Source organism: Herpailurus yagouaroundi, unplaced genomic scaffold, assembly GCF_014898765.1.
Source record: "Herpailurus yagouaroundi ecotype Mexico unplaced genomic scaffold, PumYag 29, whole genome shotgun sequence".
Taxonomy (NCBI): domain Eukaryota; kingdom Metazoa; phylum Chordata; class Mammalia; order Carnivora; family Felidae; genus Herpailurus; species Herpailurus yagouaroundi.
In genome coordinates this window covers 116,777,331-116,804,166 of record NW_024412377.1, presented here as the reverse complement: position 1 = coordinate 116,804,166, position 26,836 = coordinate 116,777,331, and the positions used below count along the sequence as shown (strand labels likewise).

General features: G+C 39.1%; 1 protein-coding gene and 1 long non-coding RNA gene across 2 annotated transcripts; both read left to right on the top strand.

Annotated features, from left to right (window-relative positions):
• Positions 1-8,851: 8,851 nt before the first annotated feature.
• LOC121041535 (uncharacterized) lies at positions 8,852-10,653 on the top strand. The gene is made up of 2 exons (XR_005795779.1): positions 8,852-9,990; positions 10,482-10,653. It is a non-coding gene; the product is annotated as an uncharacterized LOC121041535 (long non-coding RNA).
• Positions 10,654-21,314: 10,661 nt separating this feature from the next.
• SPINK14 (serine peptidase inhibitor Kazal type 14 (putative)) lies at positions 21,315-25,053 on the top strand. Its single transcript, XM_040493354.1, has 4 exons — positions 21,315-21,384; positions 22,487-22,524; positions 23,633-23,769; positions 25,008-25,053. Exons 1-4 carry the CDS (start codon positions 21,315-21,317, stop codon positions 25,051-25,053), a joined length of 291 nt encoding a protein of 96 aa, XP_040349288.1.
• The last annotated feature ends 1,783 nt before the right edge of the window (positions 25,054-26,836 follow it).

Here is a 26,836-nt window from a genome sequence, read left to right as displayed (position 1 = left end):
TGGCTCAGTGTTAAGCATCCGACCCTTGGTTTCTGCTCAGGTCATGATCTCATGGTTCATGGGATGGAGCCCCATGGGATCACTGTTAGCACAGAGACTGCTTGGGGTTCTCTCTCTCTCTTCTCTTTCTGCCCCTCCTGGCTTGCGTGTGCACTCTTTCTCACTCAAAATAAATAAATAAACTTTAAAAAAAAAATGAAAAACTCCAAATGACCTCTTCCAAACACAGATCTGTTTAATTCCCCAGTTTAAATTTTTGAAGACTCCTATGAAGCAGCCACACTGTACCAGAACAAAGCAAAACGAGACAAACCTGAACTCTAGACATTGTCTTCTGTCTTCTCCTCTCCTTTTCATCCTCCATAGAGTCAATCACCGCATCCGATAAACTCCAGTTCAAGCCATAGTCAATCCCTTCATGACTGGCCATATCATCCTTATAAAAGATCTCCCTCTACAGCCTTCTCCCTTCCATTGAATTCTTTACTGTAGGCAGGGTAATGCTCTGAAATCCAAATCTGATGGTATTATTCTTAAAACCTACAAGTGGCTTCTCTAGCCCCCAAGATTAACTCGAAACTCTTCCTGGTACAAATAAAAAATTGCTGACACTAATAGCTGAAAACAAACTAGTTACTTGAAAATATGAACTTATAAGATGTATCTCCCTCCCCACTACCCCTGTAGGCTAGATAGATTCATGAGGCGTTTCTCAGAAATATTAGCAAAAGCTGCAGCTGAAGAGGAATGCAAAGAGTAGCATGAGCCCAGAAAATATGTTATGAAGTGTACTATTGTAATTGACGTTGTACTTTCAACCAACTAATTTTGTTATCAGCTAAATATGTAATTGACAGAGTTAGAGAAAAATTAGAGATGACTTATCCAACATGTTTCAGATATGGGAATCCTGAAGCCCAGAGGGGGGGAAGTGATTTTCTGAGCTTACCCAAAATCAGAAATACAAATTCAGCTAAGTGGTTTTTAATCTCATGTTCCTTACACCATTCCCTCTGGCTTCATGAACCCTAGTTCCATGCTGTTCATACAAATAACATTATCTGATTATGTTTTCAGATAAAAAGGAATGGATTTTTCATCTAGTGATCCAGAATATTGCTCATGTCCTACAGAAATGGTCACCTCTGTTTATATGTGGAATAATTCAATTCCAAATCTAGGAAGTGTGTGGCAGGACAGAGAGTACATGTGCTGATTTTTTAGCACATAGTAATGGGATTAGTGATGAAAAGTGAATTCCAATGGCTTGACTTACATGAAAGAAGTCTTGGAAGCAGTAATAAAGTAAGAAGTTTTCAACTATTATATTCTCACCTCTGGATCAATTTTCTGCCTGGAATTTTAAGTGTGAAAGTTGCCAGAACTTCTGTTCTGAGAACAGAACTTGCCACAGTCTCTACAAGTGAGTTATGGACAAGGTGTGTTCACAGGGGATATTTGCGTAAGTCACAGCCTTTGATCACAGGACAGACATTAATAAATCAAGCAGGAAATGCCACATCCTTGTCCACCCAGAAGTTGTTCCTATGCATTCAAAAGAGGAGTAGACAGCTGAGTGATTTCCAGTTATAAGTGCCCACTGAAGATTTGCTGGTGGAGCTATATAGCCCAATTAGTACTTAACCAGAAGCACAAGATATTCCAGAGAAAACAAACACTGATAGTCATTTTAATGTCAGTATGTCAAGTCAAAGAAGAAATAATAACACAACATCTACAATAAGAGCAATAGTCAAAAGCTGTTAACTAGGTTTTTTTTGTATCTTTCCTTCCCCTCTATCACAAAGCTCTAAGAAAGCAGTGTGTAGTTTATTTCAGCTACACTGGACAAAGGCATAAATAATAGGCAAGAAATTATCCTTCATGGGTTGAGTGCTTTGGGAAGTAACCCAAATAGTAAAATTTTCAAGAGAAATGAAAGCGACCAAGTTCTGACACTGCCTAACACTGCTGCCTGGCAGCATCCTCAAACGGCAAAAGACTGCTGATGCTTGACTGTAAAAGGTGTCTGCTGAACCCTGGAGTCAACAGTTCTCAATCTCAATCAAAAATCACTCTGTCCCATGAGTGGCACAGAATCAGGGAACAACTTCAGGGAAGGGAACCATTTATGTCTGGATTGGACCATCAAGATGCAGGCAGCCGCCATGACTGTCTACAGATCAGAGGGCCTCTTCTGAATTTCTGGGCACCTGCTTAAACAGCTCAGATCCTCATAAACCCCAATAATGAATGAAATCAAATGTCCCCAAAATCCAGCAGAACAGAGGACTTGGAATCAGTTTATTTAGAGAAATTTTATAATTTTATTTAGAGAAAAAGAAGGAATAGATAATTTTGTACATCTACATTATTGATCAAAGCTCACACCTACTATGTGTGGGATCTTATTGAGGGTTGCCAGGAATTCATGTGGGATTCATACCCACATCAAGGGCTTGCTTCCCTTGAATCACAGCCAATCAATCATTTTTGAAACAAGATCTTGAACCTGTAAAGGAACTGGTAACAGAAGTTGGTATGGATTTGAAGTCGCTTTGAGACAACTTTTGATTTGGGCAATGTATTGTGATGATGCTAAATTTTACACAATCCTACATACTCATTTTAAATCTTTAGGCAGTTACTGAGTAGATGACAAAAGGAAGAAAAATGTAGTGTTGGTAGAATTTGTTGACAGGGTTAATTTCTCTGTCATTCCGTGGGAATTTCCAGAAAGGAAGGAATATGGGAAGTAGATTTATAAGGTATTATTCTTGAACTCTGAATTAAAAAAAAAAAAACATCAAACAAACAAAAATCCTTATATTCTTTCTGGAGAGAAACACACACACACAAATTAAAGCCTAGTTGGTGAGAGATTGGCTGTGAGTATGAAAATCAGAAGAAACGAAGACTCCTCTAAGTTTTCCTGGATTGGGTTGCTAGTGGCAGATATTAGCAGAGTGAAACTGGAGAGAAGCCACTAAAAATGAGATTTAGCAACAAAGTTTGCTAGGAACATATTGAACTAGAAGATCCTATGGGATTCCAGGATGGTGATGTCCAGATAGCAGTAGAGAATTGAGTGCAGGACCCAGGCAGCAAATACTTCCTCACCTTCTCTGGGATACCAAGTCGGGACAGAAACCCCATGCTGACCCAGGGCTGTGTGATGGTTTGAGAAGTTACGGCATTAGCAGAATAAATCCTGTGCTAGAATCTAGGGATTTATTTCACTGCATGGTCTTGGACAAGATATTCTCCCTCCCAGGGCCTCACTTCCTTTTGTGTGTGTTTTCTAGGTCAGTTTTCAAATGGATTTGCATGGAACCTTATAGTATGTGGTGGAAAAGCAGGGGCTCTTGAATCCTGTCTTGCTTCTATTTAAGTGACTGCCTTTTTAAAACTGTTTCATTTGTTGCTTACCTCATAAAATTACATTTAGGGGCGCCTGGGTGGCGCAGTCGGTTGAGCGTCCGACTTCGGCCAGGTCACGATCTCGCGGTCCGGGAGTTCGAGCCCCGCGTCAGGCTCTGGGCTGATGGCTCAGAGCCTGGAGCCTGTTTCCGATTCTGTGTCTCCCTCTCTCTCTGCCCCTCCCCCGTTCATGCTCTGTCTCTCTCTGTCCCAAAAATAAATGAATGTTGAAAAAAAAAAATTAAAAAAAAAATTACATTTAGAAAGAAATGTAAAGTTCCATTTCTTAATTAAATAACAGTAATGAAGAGTTTGAAAGTCACAGACCTAAATGCTTGCCCCTGGCCTTGCCAGATCCAGCATCACTGAGCCATGGTTCTCATTTCTGTTATCTACTTAGAACTTGTGACTCTAATCAGATGTTCCACTATAACTTGGGAAGAAGATCATTTACCCCATTAAGAAGAGTTTCTGGAGCACATTTCATTATAGTATACATATTTCAAATGCTGAAGAAGGATTGAAATATGGGTGAGGTGTAAGTACTCAAATTTCACAATAGGAGAAACCAAAATTATAGAATTATTTCTGAGAAAAAGAAGTGATATTGGAGATGAAAAGTGGGAGATCCTAAGTTCTGAAATTGGAAGAACTAGTTTTGGATCAAGTTTCTATTACTCATTAGCTGTCTACTTTGGGCAATTTTCTTAATTCCTCCAATCTTTGAGTTTGTCCTTTCGGAATTAACTCTGTCTTAACTCCACAGTAAATTTATCTTCTGGACAGCTGATGTTGATGACCACATCTAAGTACTTGGAAATCATTAGGCCTATATTATTGGAGAAAAAAAAAAAAAAGGTTGGTTATCAGACATATATAGATAGGGGCACCAGAGAATGTGTTAAGCAGAATATCATATTTGTAATCTTAAGAAGCATGACACTCTATGCTAAAATCTGGATTTTCATTATAAACAATCATTGTTGCTATTGACATAGCATATATGAATAAAAAAATACAGAATAGAAGCATAAGTCTAGGATTCTGGAGGACTGGCTCTTACAACTATTAACTCTATGACTAAATAGAAAGCACTTAATCTTTCTGTATTTGTTGTCCCATCCGCTAAGTAGCAATAATACTGCATATTTCACAAGTTTGTTATAATCGCTTAACAAGCCTTCATAGAATATTGAAATTGTCTTCCTACTCTAGAAAAGCAAGGTATTACAGCGCTAAGTATTCGTGTTGTACAACAAGAAATGTCCTCATTGCTTCTGTTTTCTGTTTCAACCTTCCTACATTTGACATCACCTTAAAACCCTTTACGCATACCATCTTAATGTTTTTTTCTCTTTACTACACCTGTGATTTTTATTTGTTCTTAAATATAGCCATGCTGTTGTATTTGCTAAGAGACCAGAGGATTATTATGCAAGAGAGCTTCTGGTAGGTGAGTTTCAGGGTATAACTATTTCCACTGGCTACAATTCAAGATAATAAGGAAGTTTGTGAAGTTAATACCCTAGCTTGGGTTAGCAACCAATCACCACTGAAAACGTCGATTTTTAACGGTGGGACGCTGCCTTATGCATGTGTGTATATATATACGTGTACGTATGTATTTGGCAGACTGCTTTCTCTCTCTTTCTCTGGACTTCCTGTCTCAGAGCAGCATATCTCTGCCACCCTCACTCATCATCATGATGAAGAGCATCACTGCTTTTGCCATCATCACTCTGGCAGCCACCACGTGGGCTGCCTCTCCTCCTGGTGAGTTAGGACTCCTTTTAGTATCCATACCCATGTGTTAGCTGCAATTTGTTCAACCTCCAGTCAATATAGGATGTTAAAGTCAGAAGAAAATTTAGAAGTTAACTATCTGGATTGTTCTGATTAACAAAGAGGGGGTGGGGGTCAGACCTTCCAGAAGAGGAAGAGAGACTGAGAAGAAGAATAAAAAGATTGCCATGCGAATAAAAGGTACAGCATAGGGAATATAGGCAATGGTACTCTAATAGGGTTGTAAGGTGACAGATGGTAGCTACATTTGTGGTGAGCCCAGCATAGTTTATAGACTTGTCAAATCACTGTGTTGTACACCTGAAATTAATGTAACATTGTGTATCAACCATACTTCAATTAAAAAAAAAAAGAATAAAAGGACTATGGGCAGCCTGCTCAGTTGCTGATCGATGTCAGGCTTCTGAATTGCCCTTTCAGAAACAACTTACACAACTTTGAGACCGTAACCAACCCCTACCCTTGACATGCTCACAGGAATTCCTAGATACCTATGACAGCCTTTTCTCCAATGACCACAAATTTCCCCCATGTTTATTTATTTATTAAGTCAGAATTGCATACATTTCTGGCTTCGTCCTGAACTGGCCGTAAGTAAAGAAGTGACCTCTTAGGTCTGATGGGGGCAAGGGATGTTAGAAATGGGTTTTAGTTACTGTAGACCGTGAATTCAACCTTGCATTTCTAACTGTGGAATCTGCTCTTTCTCCACTTCCTTCTGTTCAAATGCGTCTCATGCCACACTCTTCTGGGGATCATAGAGGTGAGTATAGCCCCTTTCTGTGGGGTCTTTGTAAAAATAAAATCAGAGCTAATTCGTAAATGGGGCTGTGAAAGTAGGTAACCTGGATCACTGTGGATGGAACTAATTCCTAGGGAGGTAAAACCAGACCTAACTCCACTTCTCCTGGTGGTGTTTTTTTTTTTCTTTGAAGGCTGCAAAAGGAATCTCTTTGCAAACGGGGAACAGCAGATTAAGGAAACTTTTACCTTAGGTAGCTTTAAAAAATTTTTTTTAATATTTATTTATTTATTTGAGAGAGAGAGAGAGACAGCATGAGTGAGGGAGGGGCAGAGAGAGGGAGACACAAAACCTGAAGGAGGCTTCAGGCTCTGAGCTGTCAGCACAGAGCCTTATGTGGGGCGTGGACCCATGAACTGTGAGATCATGATGTCAGCTGAAGTCAGACACCTAACTGACTGAGCCATCCAGGTGACCCTTTAAGTAGCTTTTTAAACTTTCACATTCATTATTACATTGCACTCTCATCATAACTCTAAAAGGAGAGATTAACATTTCCTTCTTTACCTGTTAATTATCATTTTATTTACAGATTATTTCAGGTCTGACCTAGTTGTGTAGCACAGCGCCTGGACCATACAAGGTCTTCTAGACATATTTGCTAGAAAGTTGAACAGGCTATGGTACTCTTTTCACTCTCTTCTCTTTCTTCCCAGCTTGATAGAAGAATGGTTATAGAATTGAAGGAAAACAATGTAGGCCATTATTTTTTATTCTAATTATAGGTGAACTGCTCCCAATACAACAGAAAAGGCTCTGGGATTACATGCTCAAAGGAGCTGAAACCAATATGTGGCATAGATCATAAAACTTACAGTAATGAATGCATGTTTTGCCTACTGAACCAGTAAGTATAATACTCAATTTGGAGCCCCTCTTTTTTTAAAGATTACAAAGTCCACATTGGCTAAAATCTGCTTGGTTTCTAACAACATGGTTTGATAAATCCTACCTTTTGTCACACTCCTCCAATACCCTTTGGACATTGCTTTGTTAAAATAAAAATACATAAGTAAATAGGTAAACAAATAAATATCTCTAAGGATATATATATTTCTTTGCTATCCAGCCAAATTCTCATTCACATATCACACTGTCCTTCAGGCATTAGCTGTTACATAGAGACATTTTTATTTTCACATTACATTTGAGAAAACTGAGTCTCAGGCAGAAAATGTATCTTGGTTAAAGTTCCATAATCTTCTGTATTTGTATAATGAGAGCTCAGAAGACAACTCTCTCTATTTAGGCTGTTTGCCATGGGTACTATTATAAGAATTTGATCTATCTTTTATAACCCAGAGAAAATCCATGTTCCTTCTTAGAATTATCTGGAAAAGTCTAAGGAAGAGATTAAAAATACAAATGGATAGTTGGAATCCCCACCAGCAGACCCACAAATTACACAAGAAGTCCTCACTATAAACAACATCTCAGCCTCTAAGCAAATGAAAGAAACATTATTACCAGCCATTCCATGAATTTGAATTCACCACTTTATGGCTACTGGTTAAAATCATGGGCTTTGGTGTCACACATCTGGATTAGAATCCAGATTGCACTTAGTAAATATGTGACATCAGACAAATACCCAACCCACTACGTACTTCACTATCCTCATTTGTAAGATATAAGTTATTTTTTAAAGCTTATTTATTTATTTATTTATTTATTTATTTATTTATTTAAAGCACCAGTGAGGGAGGGGCATTGGGAGAGGGAGAGAGAGAATCCCAAGAAGGCTTTGCCCTGTCAGAGCAGAGCCCGATCCAGGGCTCCATCCCACAAACCATGAGTTCATGACCTGAGCCAAAATCAAGAGTCAGACACTTAACCAACTGAGCCACCCAAGAGCCCCTGTAAGATAGAAATTATAATGGTGTTTAGGGTTCACTGTGATAAAACATATCAAACCTTAGCTCTGCAACTAATACAGAAATGAACTCTTCTTCCTTCTTATCATCTTCCCCTTCTTTTCTAACCCTTCTTAAAATTTATTTTTTTTTTAATTTTTTTTTCAACGTTTATTTATTTTTGGGACAGAGAGAGACAGAGCATGAACAGGGGAGGGGCAGAGAGAGGGAGACACAGAATTGGAACCAGGCTCCAGGCTCCGAGCCATCAGCCCAGAGCCTGACGCGGGGCTCGAACTCACGGACCGCGAGATCGTGACCTGACTGAAGCCGGACGCTTAACCGACTGCGCCACCCAGGCGCCCCTAACCCTTCTTAAAATTTATAGTCAAGTATAATAACAAGTGTTATTCAGAATAAAGTCTCTCAGGATATGCAAACTCCTGTGCTGAAAAAAAAAAAAAAAAAAAAAAACACAAGAGATTAAAGACTGATGAGATCTTATTGATGATAGCATCACCTAACCTCTTTTTAGGAAACAGGAATCTAATACAAAGAGGAAGTGACTATAACAAAATTACACAGAATGTGAGTGCCAGAGATGGATTTGAACATATTTTCTTTTTCTTAACTGCAAAAAAATGTTTTCACACTATATTACACCTTTGATTTTCATGTGGATATTCATGGACTATTTTTTAAATGCCCAATCTCCTCTTAGTGCTGATTGTATTTTCTCATACTTTTATTTGTTTACAAAATGATCACCCATCAAAGATGTTAATGGTAGAATGGTAGAATTTAACCAGAATTTAACCAGAACTGTAGAATTTAACCAGAACTCGTCATTCTCAGTACAGGTTAGACAACATAGAATAACATATGTCTGTATTTTACTCTATAGATTGTGAAATATCAAGTAATGCCTTACCCATTCAATAAAATCTTTTCTTTCAGAAATAACCAATTTCAACTCAGAAAACTTTATGATAATAAATGTGTAAGTATACACAGAAATTTCATTTATGCTCAATATAAAATGTTATAATTCTCACTTTATGAAAATTTTAAAATAGGTATTCTAGAAACTGTCTATGACTATGTATAGACCAGAAAACTCAAGAACACATGTAAAGACAATTCAGGGCTAAAGAGCTATGTGAATGGGTTAAAATATTAAAATAATTTTAATAGAGTTTGAAACATGACAAGAGAATTATACACATGGGATTGTGGTAGTAAATATTTTAAGGAGGGGCATCTACACCAATTTGATGGGTGAGGGAGAGAAATATCATGAAACTGTTAAAAAAGTAGTTAAACTGACTTTTAAGGACTAAGAGTCTTAGGAGTCAGTCTGATGGAGAAAGGGGTAAGGTGATGCAACATAGGAAAAACACCTTAAGCAAGGGCACAGGGATGTATAGGAGCAGGAAACACTCCGGGAATTCAGTTGTTAAGTTTAGCTAGAGTAAGAGGCAGAGGATAAGAGAGATAAGCCAGGCTCATGAGGGGACTTTCTGTTGACGGGGAATCAGTTAAGTAATCAAAAAACAAAAACCGATTTTGTTTTTTGAAAGATCACTCTGGCGTCAGTGTGGAGGGTGATTGAAATCTCAGATGAAGGTAGGTTTAGGGCAACAAACTGGCAGGCAACTGTGACTATGCAGGCAAGACCATGAGGACCTGGATAAAATGGATGACAGCATGGTAAGGAGAAGACTGGTTCAAAAACTAAGTACAAGATAGAAGATGTATTCTATTCATCAGTTCCCTGAGGAGAATGAGGAAGAGGGAAGCCGTAACCTCAGGCTAAGCCATCTCTTTCTGTGATGAGAGTGCCACCATTTGGGGTCAGATTTTGTAAAGTGAAGAGGGTTTGTCTTTTTATGAGTGAGATTTGTAACTAAATGACCTCTCAAGACCTTTAAAAAGCTCATTTTCTGTGATTTAACAATTCGAAATTGTTCTTTCCTTTTTTTTTTCTTTTTTTGGACTGGAGCAAATTGAGTGCACCAATTATTCTGCCATCTGTACTGTGGAATATTTCCCTCTCTGCGGATCTGATGGAAAAGTATATTCTAACAAATGCTCATTTTGCAATGAAGTTGTGTAAGTGCTGAATTTAACATATTATTTGCAGTAATGGCCTCTCCTGCCGAGCTTGAAACCATCTTAGCTACCTGATAAGCTTGCTGCTCCTATGAAGTGTATGAGTGTATACACTGCTATGAAGTGTATCAGTATAGCTTGCTGATAATTATAATATTTTAGAAAAAGAAGCAAAAATAAAGAGAAAGAGGCAAGAGAAAGAATGATAGTGGATAGTAGGAAGAAAATGAAGCTCAAAAAGGAGACTTTATCAACATCATAGTATTACTGAATGGCAAATAGCAAGAGATATTTAAAGACTTTTTTGGCTCCTAACACTGGCTTTCACTAGCACACTGAATTCCTTTTTCCCCCTTGCTGGATCTCAGTTACTAATTGCTCACCTTTCATGCTCTGTGCTCATTTGGCTGGCTTGATTTTAGAATATAAAAGTTTCAATTTAAGATCTCCATAGCCTTCCCTTAAAAAAAAAAAAATGATTTCTCTTGTAGGAAGAGACGTGGTACACTTTTTTTGGCAAAGTATGGACAGTGCTGAGTCTCCCTGATGCTCAAGGGCACCAAGTTCCCTTTGGCAGATTCCACATAGAGAACCAATCCCTCTCAGATGGCTGTGGGGCAAATATATGGATTTGATTCTTCAATAAAAGATTTTTAGCAGAAAGCTTTCAGGCATGTCTTTGGATGCAACTGTAGTCTCTTAAGGAAAATGTCTGTGGTCATTTCTCTCAATAAGTGACAAGGAAAGATTTCTTCTATTTCTACTCAAGTTGGGAGCTGGAGAGATTATATACACACTAATGGGAGAGGAATCTGTTCATAGCATCCCATTTTACAAAAACTCACAATTTTTAAGTAAACATGGGTCAAGGGGCAGATCTGACCATTAGTCTTAACACTAGTACCTTTAGCAACACTAATGAAAAGTGGAAAGTTCAGCTTTGGAGGAAGATAGAGTAAGAATCCATAATACTATCAACTAATCAGACCAGGAATAACATTAGATGTTAGATACCATTATTTAAAGAGGACTCAGTCACAGGTGGGAATCCACAAAGGAAGGCATTTTGTTGGTCATGTTGGGAAGAGACTAAAAATAATAGAATTTGATTAAACTGTTGTTGAAGTCTTTAAAAGGCCCAAGGAAAGTTCAAGGTAACTAGGAAAGATGAGGACATATGCAGGACTATCACAAGAGAGATCAGAACGTTCTCATTTCTGGGGCTCCATAGAAAGGAGTCATGTCATTAACATAATATGCAAAGACAGATATTTTGCTTACATAAAGAGAAGAATTTTCTAACAGTACATCTGCAAATAGGAACAAAGTTATGCCTTATAAGTTCATCAGTCCAATACAATTTGTTTTTGTAGTAAAGTCTGGTTAAATGCTTGCCAGCTATTTTGTGGAGATTTGTGTGTGTTTTTTAACAACACATATAGAAAGATCACTATGGGTCAAGCAGTGTGTTGTGTAGGGAGAGGCAATACAAATGGGCAAAGATTTCATGTCAGTAAGGAGTTTGTAGACTAGTCAGAGACAATCTTTTGAAGAGTTGATTACTATGCAATGAAAAAAGACTATAATCAAGAATCATTAAAGGTTCAGTAAAAACTGAAAGGAAGACCTGACCCTTATGACCTCATTTAACATTAATTACCTCCTAAAACCCTATCTCCAAATACAGTCACACTGATGGTTAATGTTTTCACATTTGAATTTGGAGGGGACACAATTTCATTCATAGCAGCTAGGTTGCCAGAACTTTATTTTCATTTTTCATATGTGAAAATAAAATGCATGACAGCATAAACACAGAGAGAAGAAATGAAAGTATTCTATTATAAGATTCTGTGTTAAGTTAAATGATATAATACCACTTAAAGGTACACTGTGAAAAGTTAAGAATGTATATTATAAATCCTAAAGCAACACTAAATATGCCAACAATGAAGATAAAATGGAATAATGAAAAAAAATACTATATTTGTGCAAGAGAGACAAAGAAAAGAGGTAAAGAGGAAAAACAGATTGGACTAATAGAAAGCAAGTAGCAGGATGGCAGACTCAAGGTAATTGTGTTAGTTAGGGATTCTTCAGAAAAACAAAACCAACTCTGTGTGTGTGTGTGTGTGTGTGTGTGTGTGTGTGTGTGTGTGGAGAGAGAGAGAGAGAGAGACAGACAGACAGGGAGACAGAGACAGAGAAAGAGACAGAGACAAGAGAGAAAGAAAAAGATTTATTTTAAGTAATTGGTCCAAGTGATTATAGAAAGTGTGAAATTTGCACAGTAGGTCAGCAGACTGGTGACCCAGGGGAAGTATTGATGTTGCAGCTCAATTCTAAAGGAAGTCGAGAGGCAGAATGCTCCTTCCCTAAGAGATCTCAGGCTTTTTCTCTTAAGGCCTTCAAGTGATCACAGGAGGCCCACCCACATTACAGAATATACTATGCTTCACTCAGAGTCTACAGGTTTAGACACCTCACCAAAGAGGAAATCCCAAAGGTTAAAATATCTCTCTTTGGGGAGGCATATATAGGTAGTAAAACTATTAAAAATGCAAGTGAGTGATTAACACAGAAGTCAGAATAGAGTCTGTGAGAGGGGGCTGTAGTTAGGCAGTGCCTCAGTCTGTTTGGGCTCCTATAGCAAAAGTACCATAAACTGGGAGGCTTAAACAGCAAACGTTTATTTCTCACAGTTCTGGAGTCTGGCAAGTCTAAGACCAAGATGCAAGGGAGCTCTCTGGGCTCTGCCTTCATGACCTAATCACCTCCTAAAAATCCTACCTCTTAATACCATCACATTGGGGATTAGGCTTCAACATATAAATTTACTGGGGACACAAATATTCGGTGTATAGCTGGCAATAACATGTGGGAGGCTTTTAGGATGACGGCCGTTCTAGCTCATCACTAGAATGATGGGTACATAGATGCTGACCTTATAATAATAATTTAACTACAGACAACAATAATAACAATGAGATCTGATTTAAATATTGATCATAGCAGAAAAAATACCTTCACAGTGATATCTCAACTGGTGTCTGACCAAATATCTGGGCACTGTGGCCTAGCCAAGTTGACATATAAAATTAACTGTTACAATAAGTATATCAATTATCATATTAAATATGAATGGTCTAAACACTAATTAAAGGAAGAGATTGCAGACTGGATTTTTAAAAAAGTAAGTGTGTTTATAAGAAATACACTTTAAAAATAAAAGCACAAATAGGAGAAAAATAAAAGGATTACCATGTTAACATTAGTCAAAAGAAAGCTGGAGTAGCATTATTGATATAAACACAATAGATTTTAGAGGAAAGGCTTATTCAAAGGATGAGAGTTATATTTTATAATGATAAAATTCTCAATTAATTAAGAAGATACAAAAATCTTACATGTTAATGAAACTCAAGATTTTCAAATCAAAAATGAATATAAGTGCACGGAAAAATAAACAAATCCATGATTATGATCAGAGATTTCAATATCCATCTCTCAAAAATTAATAAAACAAGTAAGTAGAATATCAACAATTGTGCAGCAGAATTGAGTAATACAATCAACCATGTGGCCTGATTGACAACCACATGACCTGAGAACACTGCCCCCAACAAGAGCAGTGTGAACCTTCTTCTCAAGTAAACAAGAAATACTTACGAAGACCACTTTCTTGTCTGTAAAACAAATTTCAATATATTTAAAAGGATTCAAGTCAGAATGGTATTTGTCCTCTGACCACATCTGAATTGAATAAGAAAACAAAAAAATAAAAAAAGTCTCTGGAAAATCCCCAATATTTGGAAAATAAACATCACACCAATAAATAAGCCCTGAGTCAAAGAAGAAATCAAATGAGAAACTAAAAGCATTTTGAAATAAATGAAAAGAAAACAGAATAATATTATTTGTGAAATTCTCCCTAAGGCAGTAGTTAGGGTAAAATTTATATTACTAAATATGTAATATTTAGTAATATAAATATTATATGTAATATGTACTAAATATATTACTTAATATGTATATTAAGGATATAAATATTATATGTAATATGTACTAAATATATTACTTAATATGTATATTAAGGAAAAAATTACCAAGATGGAACTTATCCTGTGCCTTAAAACAAGTATGAGTATATTTATCTAGCATTACTAGCGCTAGTAACACTTGATTTGAAAACCTATTTTCATGACACATTTTGAATTACGATTGCCCATCTGCTGTTTTCTTATTAGGCCAACTGCGTTAGACTTTACACTTAGACTTTTCATAACATCAGTGTGTCATTTGAAACACTCACCACAACACTTTGCTTTTTTCAAATGTTGGTATAAGTTAGATTGATTCTTGGGGGTAGTACGGTATGTTGCAACTAGCCCAAGTTTTCATTCAGTTCTTCAATAAACATAAGCTTAGGTGCCTCTGATTTTCCAGTTAACTCTGAAGAGGAAGAGAGAAGGGTTCAAAGTAGGGACATAAGAAATGCTTGTTGAATTACTATTCCAATAAGAACAAAGCACTATATTAGGCTTTTGGCAGAAAACATGAAAAAAAAAAACCCAAAAAACTTGTTTTCTCCTTGCAAGAGGTACACAGCTTGCAAATAGCAAATTTTTGTTTCCTTACTTGTAGGTGTATCGTAGAGGCTTTGAAACTTTATTGAATGTGACCCACAGTGAACAAAATATGTTATCTCACCACCTAGAAACACACACACACACTATTGAAGTTGCATTGTCATTTTTATTTTATTCTATTCTATTTACTCTGTTTTACTATATTTTATTTAAAAAATAGTGATGGTAACAAAATAAGTTTCACAGCCCACAAAAGGGTCACAATACGTAATTTGAAAACTTCTGTACCGTACCATCTGAGAATTAACACTTAATTTTGTCAAACATAAATCTGCGTCTGTGTATGTGTGTCTGTGTATGTGTTAGGTACAACACTGAAAAGGAAGAGGGATATCTTCAACTCACACTGATCAGAACATTGCAAAGGAGAGTTGACCCTAAGGGCCCACGCTTAACCTGGGCCTTCACAATTTCAATTGTCAGAGCCTCTCTTCCAAATATTCCATAAGATATTGTGGGCAGGATTTGCTGCCTCAAAGAGAAATGGAGAAAAGCAAATCAGTCTTTGAAAAGCCTGAGGGAAGAGGAATCAGATGAGACACTGGGGGAGCTCACCATCAGGGCCTTGCCTTCAGGACTTCTTAGTTATTTTCCTCGTTGTCTCGGAGGAATCTCATCTCTATGTTCTAGCATTTTAGCTTTCCCCCTTCTCGGTAATTCCCTTTAAAGATTTTCCTTTCTCCAACCTGTTAGTAAAGAAATTCACGTCCATCTGTACAGCCAGGGGAGGGATTTTAGGGACAACAAAGGATTAGGGCAAATAAAAGGGAAGCGTGGCCTGACTCAATTCCACCTGTTGGTTGGTCCTAGAGGACAGGCAGTAGCTGCTAGAAGCTGCCAACAGGGACCAGCAGGCCAGTTAGTGGGTAGCTCAGGGCAGACTTCTGAATGCCAGAGAAGAGTAAATAAATGGGCAATTAAGGAAAGAAGTAAGGTTAACAGGAAGTGAGTGCTTCCGTTTTACACTAGAGTATTTGCATGTCTTCAAGGTATGGAGATTGACACTTGAACTACACAAGGTCGAGGATTGGTCTTAATAGGAAATAGCCGCAAAACACTAATTGTGCCCAAATGAAAGAGACAAGAAAACTCATCTTACTGGGCATGCGGGATGGTCCTGTCAAAATGAAAACTACATCAGACAAAGTCAAATAGGCAAGAAAGGCTTTATTCAAAGCAGTTGCAATAGGTAAGAGAGGCCAGAGCTCAGAATGAACTCAGCGGGGTTGAAATACAAGAAGGAGGATTTTTAAGGTCTGGGTGAGCTAGTGAAAAAGTACTAGAGGAGGGTAGGGGGAAATTACAGTCCATCTGTGTTAGCTCATTGGCTTTATCTAAGGGAAAAATAAACCCATATCTGTATGACAGGAGGTAGTTTTGCAACTTGGAGCAAAGTGCTCACAAAAAGTTAGGCTCCTGCCCTTCCACAGAGATTAGGAGATAGCCTGCCTGGTGTTTCCTGATGGCTGCATTTCAAAGGGATGGCTCCTGGGTCCTCCAGAACCCCTCCTGGGTTCTGGGTTGTAAAACTGGCAAGGGGTTTCTAAAAACAATTACATCTCAAGGCAACAGAGAAAGAACTTATGATTATAAGATTTCTAAAGTAAATGCTCTAAGATAAGGGAGGTCAGGAGCTCAGAGTCAGGTAGAAGTTTATCTAAATTTTAGTCAAGCTGAGGGGAACTTGAAGGCCATTAAGGTCATCTTAGTCCAAAGAACAGATGAGGAATTCTGTTACCCAGATCAGTGTTCAGACCAGAACATGGGTTTGTTCTTGGAGTTGCCATACAGCACCTTTCCATTTATTTAACCCCCACCTGATCAGTATAAACTGAGTATTCCGCTGGTGTCTTTTTTTTTTTTTAAGTTTATTTATTTTTGACAGAGAGAGAGAGAGAGAGAGAGCGCGCGCGCGCACACACACACACACACACACACACACACACACGCATGAGTGGGGGAGAGGCAGAGAGTGAAGGAGACATAGAATCTGAAGCAGGCTCCAGGCTCTGAGCTGTCAGCAGAGACCCTGACTCGGGGCTCGAACTCACAGACTGCGAGATCATGACCTGAGCCAAAGTTGGACTCTCAACCAACTGAGCCACCCGGGCGCCCCTGGTGTCTTTTACTGTAAACAACAAGGAGCCTTCGGTCTTCATTTAAACCAAAATCATATTTCGTATTTTACGCTCGAGGGTTTTTACCGGTTCCTTTTTACACTCCTTCAAACAGTTTTTTAAGTCGTTTGGAACAAGAGATTTTTTTTTTCCCTTTCCTGGCAGCTTTTAACATTATAGCAAACCTGTGTCTGAGCAACTGCAGGTCACTGTCTCTCACAGTGGCAGATCAAGACATTTGCAAACAAGAATAAAAAAATGTGTTTTGTATTTGAAACTGGACTGGATAAATGGTATTTGATGGCTGCTGTATATAGTTTTAAATAGTTTATCCACCTTCTTGAGTTGCACTTATGGTGGGGGGGGGTGGGGTTGATAGAAGTTTTTAATTCCAAAGTCACAGGACTTTTTTTTTTGGTAACTGAGCTAAAAAAGGACTCCTTTTTGGTGGGGGCAGATGAAGGCTCCCAGGAGCCCTTTCTCTCAGAGGGAACAAATACCCTTTCCTTATTTCTTTCAGTTGAAAAATGTATGAAGAAACAGTTGCAGTCACTGAAATACTACTGAAGTTGAAAACTTGACTTTTTCTTTCTTCTTTAAAAAAAAAAAACACGAAAAAAACCTACTTGCCCCTCTTTGGGAGGCTGTGTGTCAGAGAACCAGGGTCACATACACTCCCCTCTTCCTGCTGAGCTGACATTGTTAGTCATTGTAGCCTATGCAGGCAAGACTGCACTCTCCTACAGACATTTCTGCTCAGATCTTCATTATTTCTCTTCTTCTGCTGGGTTTGGGGTGTCTTTGCTCTTCTGCTTCTAGTTCGTGTGCAATTAGCCGTGGTGTTGTTTTTTTGGCACATAATAAACACGTTGCAGCAGGGGGAGAAATGGTAATGCTGTCCTATGGCTTCAATGAAATCCTTGAGAAGGGAAAGACTTTGTCCTCTAGCCCAGGATTGGACTGACATTTGTGTGGTGGCTGTTCTATGGGGGGGGGGGGGGGGACACAAATGTCGAAGCCTAAAGACAGGCAGCTCTATGCTCTGGTGGGATTGTGACTGGTTAACAGAATGGGCTAGACTATGAAAGTTCTGTAATTAATGGGCTGTGGAGATAAGTTTCCTTTCTGTGGGAGAACAGTAGAACTGTAGGTTAAATCCTGTAGAGGATTTTGGTGTCCCTGAAAGGTGATAACCATCTGCTTTGGACTACATTGCAAGGAGCTGGTTTTTGAAAATGTTGTTTTGAAGTAACTTGAAACAAAAGTAGGAACAGAAGCCTGACATCCAGAGGAAAAGCCCCAAGCTATAGCTTTTAGAATTAAGCCAGGGGGTGAGGCACCTGGATGGCTTAGCCATTAAGCATCCGATTTCCTCCTCAGGCTCTGTGCTGAGGACTCAGACCCTGGAGCCTGTTTTGGATTCCGTGTCTGCCCCTCCCCTGCTTGTGCTCTGTCTTTCTCTCTTTTTCTTTCTCAAAAATAAAATAAAAACATTAAAAAATAATTCAGAATTAAGCCAGGGATATGATAGATGATGAGGAAGTCATAGACTAAGGATTTTCTGACGGGGATGTGATCCCTTAATCTTATTTATTCTCCTCACCCAATACTATTAGTTCAACTGGAATTTGGGGGAGTTTGGAAAAACTAAAGCTCTTTTAGGCTTATTTCTTTCCTATGATGTTTTATTTCCTCTGCAATCCTTTCTATGCAATGGAGTCCCTCTACCTCTCTGAACTGGGGGACAAACAATTCACTTAGTAAGGTGGCCTTGTATTTTCAAAATGCTCCATGTTAGATTACAAGCATGGAGCCCACTAATTGGGTGAAAACCACCGCTTTCATATTCTAGGTGACTCAGGTCCTTCTGGAAGTTTCCAGTGGGTTTGTTTTTGGCACTTATTAAAATTATTTAATAAAAAGTACATTAAGTGAGGTAAATAAAAATTTGTTCTTTCTAGCATTGTAATAATATTGAAAATTGGAATCAACCTAACTGAGCAACAAGGGAAGAATTTCTTTTTGAGGGAGAGGGAGGGAGCAAATGAGCGAGGGGCAGAGAGAGAGGGGAAGAAAGAAAGAGAGTCCCATGAGGGGCAGAGAGAGAGGGAGAAAGAGAGAGCGAGAGAAACAGGGCTCACTCGAAGTAGCGCTCAAGCTCACCCGATTTTGTGGGGCTCAAACTCAATAACTGTGAGATCATGTCCTGAGCCAAACTCAGATGCTTAGCCAACTAAGCCACCCAGGTGCCCAGAAAAATATTAATATAATAAAAATCCAAATATGTGACAAAATATGGCACCAGGCCTCTAAATTCATTTTCTATATGATTATATTTGAAGATCAAGAAAATGTCACAGTAAATTTCCAAGTGAAAAGGACAGAAAACAATATACAGTTCTACAAAAATTTGATTTTTAACAACTGGAACAATATAATTCAATATATGTTTAACAGTTATGTCTGGGTTTTGAGATTTCATGTCTTATTTCTTTTTTTAAATTTCTATTTTTCCAATTTTCTAAAGTTGACATATCTTTCCTTGTTATAAGAACAATTGTTCTTCAAGCGCCTGGGTGTCTCAGTCGGTTAAGTTTCCGACTTCAGTTCAGGTCATGAGATCACGGTCCGTGGGTTCAAGCCCCTCTTCAGGCTCTGTGCTGACAGCTCAGAGCCTGGAGCCTGCTTCAGATTCTGTCTCCCTCTCTCTCTGCCCCTCCCTCACTTGTGCTCTGTGTCCCTCTCTCTCTCTCTCAAAAACAAATAATAAAACATTAAAAATTTTTAAAAAAGAAAAAGAACAATTGTTCTTTACAGAAAGGAAGATGAACATAGGGCATTCAGACAACAGGAGGAAACTCGGTTATGACAACCTATCTTCCATGTTACAAAGCTGCAAAGGCTGTGGATTACTTTAAGAACCAGGCAGGACTCACTGCAAATGGCGTGTAGAGACCTCATTCATCACCAACGTCCTTCCTTACTCAGCTCTTTCCATGTTTTGCATGCTGGCCAAAGGTACTAATTCTTGTGGAACATACTCTGCTTTTTCTGCTGCACTCTCCCCTACCGTGATGTGTTTCTTCATGCCATTGCCCCTTTAGATTGCCTGCCACAGGCTTCCCTGTCCAGTGATCTGTTCCCACCCCCAAGTCCTCTAGGCAGCTCGGTGCTTCCTTACCCAATGCCTCCTGCTGAGGTTTGACTTTGATTTACCCTGAATATTGGGCCTCCAGGGGCTGCTCCTCCCAGCACACAATGCCTCAGTGACCTCTCTCTCTTACATAGCTATTCCACCCCCTCCTGAGGCCCTGATACCTGCTTCTTAAAAGAGGCAAGAACCACAGAGAACATGCCACGTCTCTCTTCCTTTCTCTTCTTTCCAAGGTGGGTCGAAGAAGGGGACGTGTGTGTGGTAGGGGGAGTGGGCGTCTGGCATCCTGCTTTACTGCAGCTGGATCTTCCGTTGTTGCAGCTCCATTCCCAAAGGAATCCAGAGAAGATGTCAGGAAGAGATGGGGTGTGCTTAGCAAAAAGCGCTGGAGCTCCGATTGTCTCAGGAGCAGGCAGGGTAGGAAGCCCTGGACATTGTGCCAAGCACCTCCAACCGTCTTGGGAAGTAGAGTACCCTAGGGACATTACCATGTCTCACATAACACCTATCACACCACAGCATATCGCAAATGGTTTATGTCAGTTGCCTATTCACATATGCTACAAAGCAGAGAAAAAGGCCTGATGGCATAGGGAGGATCAGGTCACCTCCGTAGGATTAGGAAGATAGGGGAGTTCAATGTGGTCCTTGTGCAGGCCTGGAAACTGCATACCATTCTCTAGCGTCAGAAAGGGATCCTCCCACAGGAGGATTTGCTCAGTGATTTCTCCCTTTCTGGATGTCTAAATGAAAATAACTTTGGGGCCCCCATGAGATAGTGTGGAATGGTATTTCTCCCTGTGCACTCTCTCAGAGTGCTCCAGGAGAGCTGAGCATTCCACACCAGAAGATTCTAGCACAGCCAAGTAAGTCTGGAATATTACAATCTTTGCCTGACTCCAAAGAGACAGTCTCAGCTTCATGAGCAAGTACGGACCTGCTTCCCCTGTTGAGAAGCTCTTATTTTCTGGAAGCTTCTAGTGGCCTCATTTTCTTTGTATCCCCTCAAAGAACAAATTTGGGTTAATCTTCAGGTAAGGGGTTGCCTTTTAAAGACACTTAAAATACCTCCATACTAAAATAATATAATTATGCCCAAAGAGTAACCTCTGATTGACTTCTGTCTTCTAAGTAGTCACAGGTTTGTCACTGAGTTCTAGACTTTTATTTATGACCAGCCAATTTTAGCATTTTCCTGAGCATTTGTTCTTGGGGAAGAGTGAAATAATAGGCTTTCCAAGTGTGGTATACAGAGGTTACAGTGGGCCGGCTGGAGATGGATATTCACCCTAAAGATGGTCTTAATATCTTGAATACCTCTGCTTTAGTGATTATACTAGAGGGGAACATCCCAAGGCAATATCTCAGAGCATCACTCTAAGGACATATGCACCAGGAGGAAAAATGACCAAATGTCATCCAGTATTCTGCTCGCTTTTGTTCTTCATCCTGATACATGGGGCATTACCTTCTGGTGAGTAATTTGGCTGGTTCTGGCATTTATGTAAAGTTGATTCGTGAGCTTTGACACTGTAATCTGAAAGAATGCTTTAGAACTATTTTGTATTTATTTGTGTAGGAGTATCATTTTACTATATCTGTATATCTGTATCTATAGAGAGAGAGACTATGCAATTGGTCCACAAATAAAAGACTCCGAGCCAATGTGCAAGGGCCTTTGTTTCCCCATCTATTAGTGCAGATTATGAAACCTAATTTATGGGGACCAGGGGGCTTGGGCAATTCAAGGTAGAATGTGAAAGTGATTGGCAATATGCCCACATCTCAAAAATGCAAAACTTTTGAAAATGCTTTGCCATGAATTTCAGTAGGTCATTACCTTTTTTGTCCTCCTTTATAAAAGAGTCCTGTGGGGAGTTTTAGAGAGACCTAGCCTTAAGGACTGAAGAACTTGATTTTTTACCCATCTACCATGAAATCCTGGGCAGTAGCAACTGTCTTTCCTCTCTCTGTAAAATATGGGGATTAGGCTAAAGGCCTCTTTAAAGTACTAACATTTCTTAATGTCTTTTCTTTTTGGCTGCGTGTTCTGAATCCTCTCAAGCCCAGGCTAACTACAGGTTAATCAAAAATTTACTTGTTATACTAGACTGGCAACATATATGAGACCAGTGATTGCTTGCTACTTATCCATCAGGAGTAGAAGAGTTATTCCACACTTTTTGAGGGAAAAAAATGAATGCATGTGTAAATAAAACAGTTTGGGGGGTGCCTGGGTGGCTCAGTCAATTGAGTGTCCCACCCTTGATTTTGGCTCATGATCTCACAGTCTGTAAGTTCAGGAGCTGTGTCAGGCTCTGTGCTGACAGTGTGGAGCCTGCTTGGGATTCTCTCTCTCTCTCTCTCTCTCTCTCTCTCTCTCTCTCTCTTTCTCAAAATAAATACATCTAAAAAAATTATAAATAAATAAATAAAATAAAATTTTAAAAAAGGTTTTCTGTTATTGCAAGCTTTCTTGGCAATAAATTAGAATTCTTTAATTCTGCCAACAGATTAAGCTATGGTTTACCAGGTATTACACTCTGCAACTATTTTCATTTATGTCTTGGTTTTAGAACCTCGACACTGGTGGCCACCACATGGAGCTGTTAAGGTAATCTTTCACTATATTTCTCAGGATTGAGATTCTAATTTGAGTTTTCTTTGGGTTTGCTGTTTTAGAATCTTACTTCAGGAAGGTGATCTGTGATGTTCTCCAAAGTCCACTCACATGAACATGGCAGGTACACTGTAGATACATGAGCCCCAAGTAGAGTGATCCAAACTGGGAACCAAGATGAGATTTGGTCATTTGGACACCAGATAGCCCTCCATAGTGCCTAGAAAATGACTACCAACAATTGCTAGGGGATAGAGGAAGTGGAGGGATTAGTTGGGTGACAGACATACAGGAGGCAGATGATGGTGGCCTGGCCATGGTGGTGGTGTTGGATAAGGAAGATGGAAAAGAGTTTCTAAGCTCAAATATGATCCCTCTTTCTCTACTCAGCCGAAACTCTCTCCCACCTTGTATCAGAGGCACATTACCAATCTTTCTATGACACTCATAGAGCCCCTGAGACCATCTCCTCAAGTTCCAGCAGACAGAGTCACATCTTCAAGCTGCCACTGACACCAGCATTGTGACTGGATGTGGGTTTTCATCCCTGATGAGACATGTCCCTTCTCTTGTTTTTAGTTTTCCCTAAAAAATCAGGGCATTATGCTAAATGCTTTCACATTTCACAACTTCAAGAAGAGAGTTGACTTGGGGATTTTGAGAGTGGATAAAATATGATAAATATTTTAAATTGAAGCCTATGAATGTCAGTGAAGCATTTCTTTCCAATTATGAGCTTTCAGGGTTTTTTACCCACTTGGCCCAGAAATCTCTAAGACTTTTCCCATGTCTAATACTCTGGGAATGAAGGAGATTGAGAGAGAAGCTAAATTTCACAAATGCATCCACTCTTCTTTTTCCCACCATAGTGTAGCAGGCCTCTGTACCCCGTTACCATCAGGAGGTCCTCACAATGAAGGTGTTGTGGTTGTCAGACAGGATAAATTTAGGTTTGGCCTCCTCTGCTTTGTGAAGGGACAGCTGTAAGAGCTTTGTGTGACTGTGATAGGATGCTAACTATGTTTAGATTTTCCTAATCAAGTCCAGATGTGACCTACCTGTTTGTGTGATTCTAATGTCATTCTTTTCAAATCAATTTCAGGTGAAATGTCCATATAAGAAAGTAAACTTGAGTTGGTTCACTGGAACAGTGAACCCCTGCCCTGGTTTATATCAACCCATCTGTGGCACTAATTTTGTAACCTATGAAAACCCCTGCATCTTGTGTGTTGAGAGCATGTGAGTACTATTTGGGGGGGAAAGAGGAGAAGGAAGACAAACTTAGTCCACCACAGTTACCATGTACCTCTTCTGCCAAGTGTATCAGCCTTGAAGCCAGGAATTTGCTCCAGTTTGCAGAGATAATAATCAGTCCCCAGTCATAAGAGCATGTGGTAATATAAAGCCCACTGGGGTAGAAAGCAGACTCAGTGTACTCTGTGGTGTTTCAGTGCCTTCTGTCTGAGCCCTCACATTCCCATATGCCAAGTGATGGATCAAATCCCCTATGCTACATGAAGCTTTGGTTATTCCTTTGAGTCCTGAAATTCTTTGGTTTGAAATTGTGGTTTGCCTTCTCTAAGATACCTTCAATCTTTTATGTGTCTGAAACTCTGAGCTATGATGAGGTGACTGCAAGGTTTGGGTCCTTTTGCTAAGAGCCCCTGTTTAGGTTTTTGGATTTATGGGACATGATTATCAGTGATTAGACACTGAGATCTCACAAAACCACACCTTCAGGTTTGACCTCTGTTTAAGCCAGTGCAGTTCACAGGGACTAAAATGCTCCTCATGGCATCACAATGCCAACAATCATTTTGTAATTTTATACAAGGATCAATGTCAGGAATGTGTAAATTCCACATCATCCTGACTAATGAGGAATTGGGCCAAAGTGTGAGGGTGTTAATAGAAAAAGATGAGGACTGATATGCCTTATAGATCACAAGCTCAGGCCTGACTAACTTATTTTCTTTCTTTCTTTCTTTCTTTCTTTCTTTCTTTCTTTCTTTCTTTCTTTCTTTCTTTCATTTGAGAGAGAGAGAGAGTAAGCAGGGGAGAGGGGCAGAGGGAGAGAAAGACAGAGAGAGAGAGAGAGAGAGAGAGAATATTAAGTAGGCTTCATGCTCAGCACAGAGCCTGAAGCAGGACTTGATCCCACGATCCTGGGATCATGACCTGAACCAAAATCAGTAGTTGGATTCTCAACCAACTGAGTCTCCCAGGAACCCCAAATAACTTATTTTCAAAGAGTGCAGCATAGCCCATAACATCTTCCATGGCATCTTAGAATCACGGAAGGATAACTGGATAGGAAAATCCAATAACCTAGTTTTTGTATGTAGTCAATTCCCTTTATGCTCTGGCTCTTAGTTTCCTTAAATATAAAATAAGGATGGTAGATAAAATAATTTTAAAAAGTTTTTGTAGGTCTGACTTTTTATTAATGCAATGTTGATTCTGATTGTTGCCTTTAGGAAATCTCATGGGAAGATTAGGTTTCAAAATGATGGAAAATGCTAGCTGAGTGAACTTGGATGTCAAAGAAGATATCTTTTTTTCTCTATCATGACAACCCTTCCTTGCATTTGATAGTGACAGAGACCTGCCCCTGCTGTGCTTGTATCAGATAACTAAAGGTTCCTTCCTTAGACTTCTTTCCTCATTGATGCACTGCCTTCCATATTCTAATAAATGAACTTATCTGAAAGTCTGATTTAACTTGGTCCTCAGATCTGTGTCTCAATTCTCAGAAATAGAACAAAATGAACATTTGAACCAAAGGTCAAAACCAAACAGTGGGATTCATCCGCTTCTTGATACTGTGAACGGCGAAGGAATCTATATAAAGGCTCCAAGTTGTCTTCCAAGGAACACAATAGAAATTTCTTCCATATTCCTATAGCATTTCTTAAAAAAACAACTACTAAGAACTATGGAGCATCGTGCTCTTCCTGGCCATTCCTCTTGCCCACTTGCTGCAAACTCCTTGTTAAACAACTTCACTTTTAGACTCAGTTTTGAAACAGAGACATTTACATACATCTGGTTTGACTCTGCAAGACCCAACATTTCCACTGGCCCCACTTTTCTCAGTGGCATCCATGAATGTTCCAGTGGTTTTTTTAAATTCTCTTGACATATTTTAACCTCTGAAACCTATTGGGACATGTTCTTCTCTGGGCTCTATTTCTTCTGTGTATATATTCATTCCTAATATGGAGAGAAGATTAACATATGCTAATATGCTCTCTTCCCCTCAGCCAGCTTGCTCCCTGCTGACTTGGGAAGATCATCTCTTCTGCCTCTGAATATCCTTGTAAGACTGTGGTCAGTGTTTATCTGTTCTGTTAGCTCTTTGACCTTAACTACTATGCTAATTACAAGGTAGACACAGGGCTCCAGTAAAAAGGAAAAAATCACCTTTGGTCTAGAATATGAAAAGCAAATTGCTCTGGGGGAAATGAAATAGACTCTATCTTTATGTATGTCCATTTCCACTGCTCTAAGTCCTAGGTCATGCAGGAGCACTGAGAACTCTGAGGAGGATCGTATTCTAATGCTATTGCCTTGGCTTCATGTTCACAAACTTTTCTTCTGTAATGATTGGCCATGAGCACCATGCAGTAGATTTTTCATCTCAAACATTTTAATTTTCATCTCTACAAGTTTGATTTACCTTTCATGTTTCTAACATTTTGACATCTGGAATATAATTATAATAACTATTTTTATGAATGCTAATTCTAAGGGGCGCCTGGGTGGCGCAGTCGGTTAAGCGTCCGACTTCAGCCAGGTCACAATCTCGCGGTCCGTGAGTTCGAGCCCCGCCTCAGGCTCTGGGCTGATGGCTCAGAGCCTGGAGCCTGTTTCCGATTCTGTGTCTCCCTCTCTCTCTGCCCCTCCCCCGTTCATGCTCTGTCTCTCTCTGTCCCAAAAAAATAAAATGAATGCTAATTCTAACATCTGTGTCAATTCTGGGATGGTTGATTTTCTTTTCATTATGGATGATATCTTAGGATATGCACATTTATGAATGAATTTATGAATGCATAATTTTATGAATTTTATCTTGTTTGACTCCAAATATTTTGATATTTATAGAAATAATCTTGAGTTTTGTTCTGAGACACAGATCAATTACTTGGAAACAGTCTGATCCCCTGGAATATTATTTTTAAGAGTTGTTAGGTGGGACCAGTACAGTATTCACTAAGTGGCTAATTGTTGGTCATTATTGAAGCAAGCTCCTATTGGGTACTCTAGTCAATGTTCCCTGAATTATAAGTTTTCTAGTATGGCTAAC

Bases quoted from the DNA above. Each gene is read 5' to 3' on its own strand.
- SPINK14 (XM_040493354.1), top strand. From the start codon at position 21,315: ATGACCAAATGTCATCCAGTATTCTGCTCGCTTTTGTTCTTCATCCTG. The intron at 21,385-22,486 runs GTGAGTAATTTG...TCTTGGTTTTAG, and splicing joins ACATGGGGCATTACCTTCTG to AACCTCGACACTGGTGGCCA. The intron at 23,770-25,007 runs GTGAGTACTATT...TGTTGCCTTTAG, and splicing joins ATCTTGTGTGTTGAGAGCAT to GAAATCTCATGGGAAGATTA.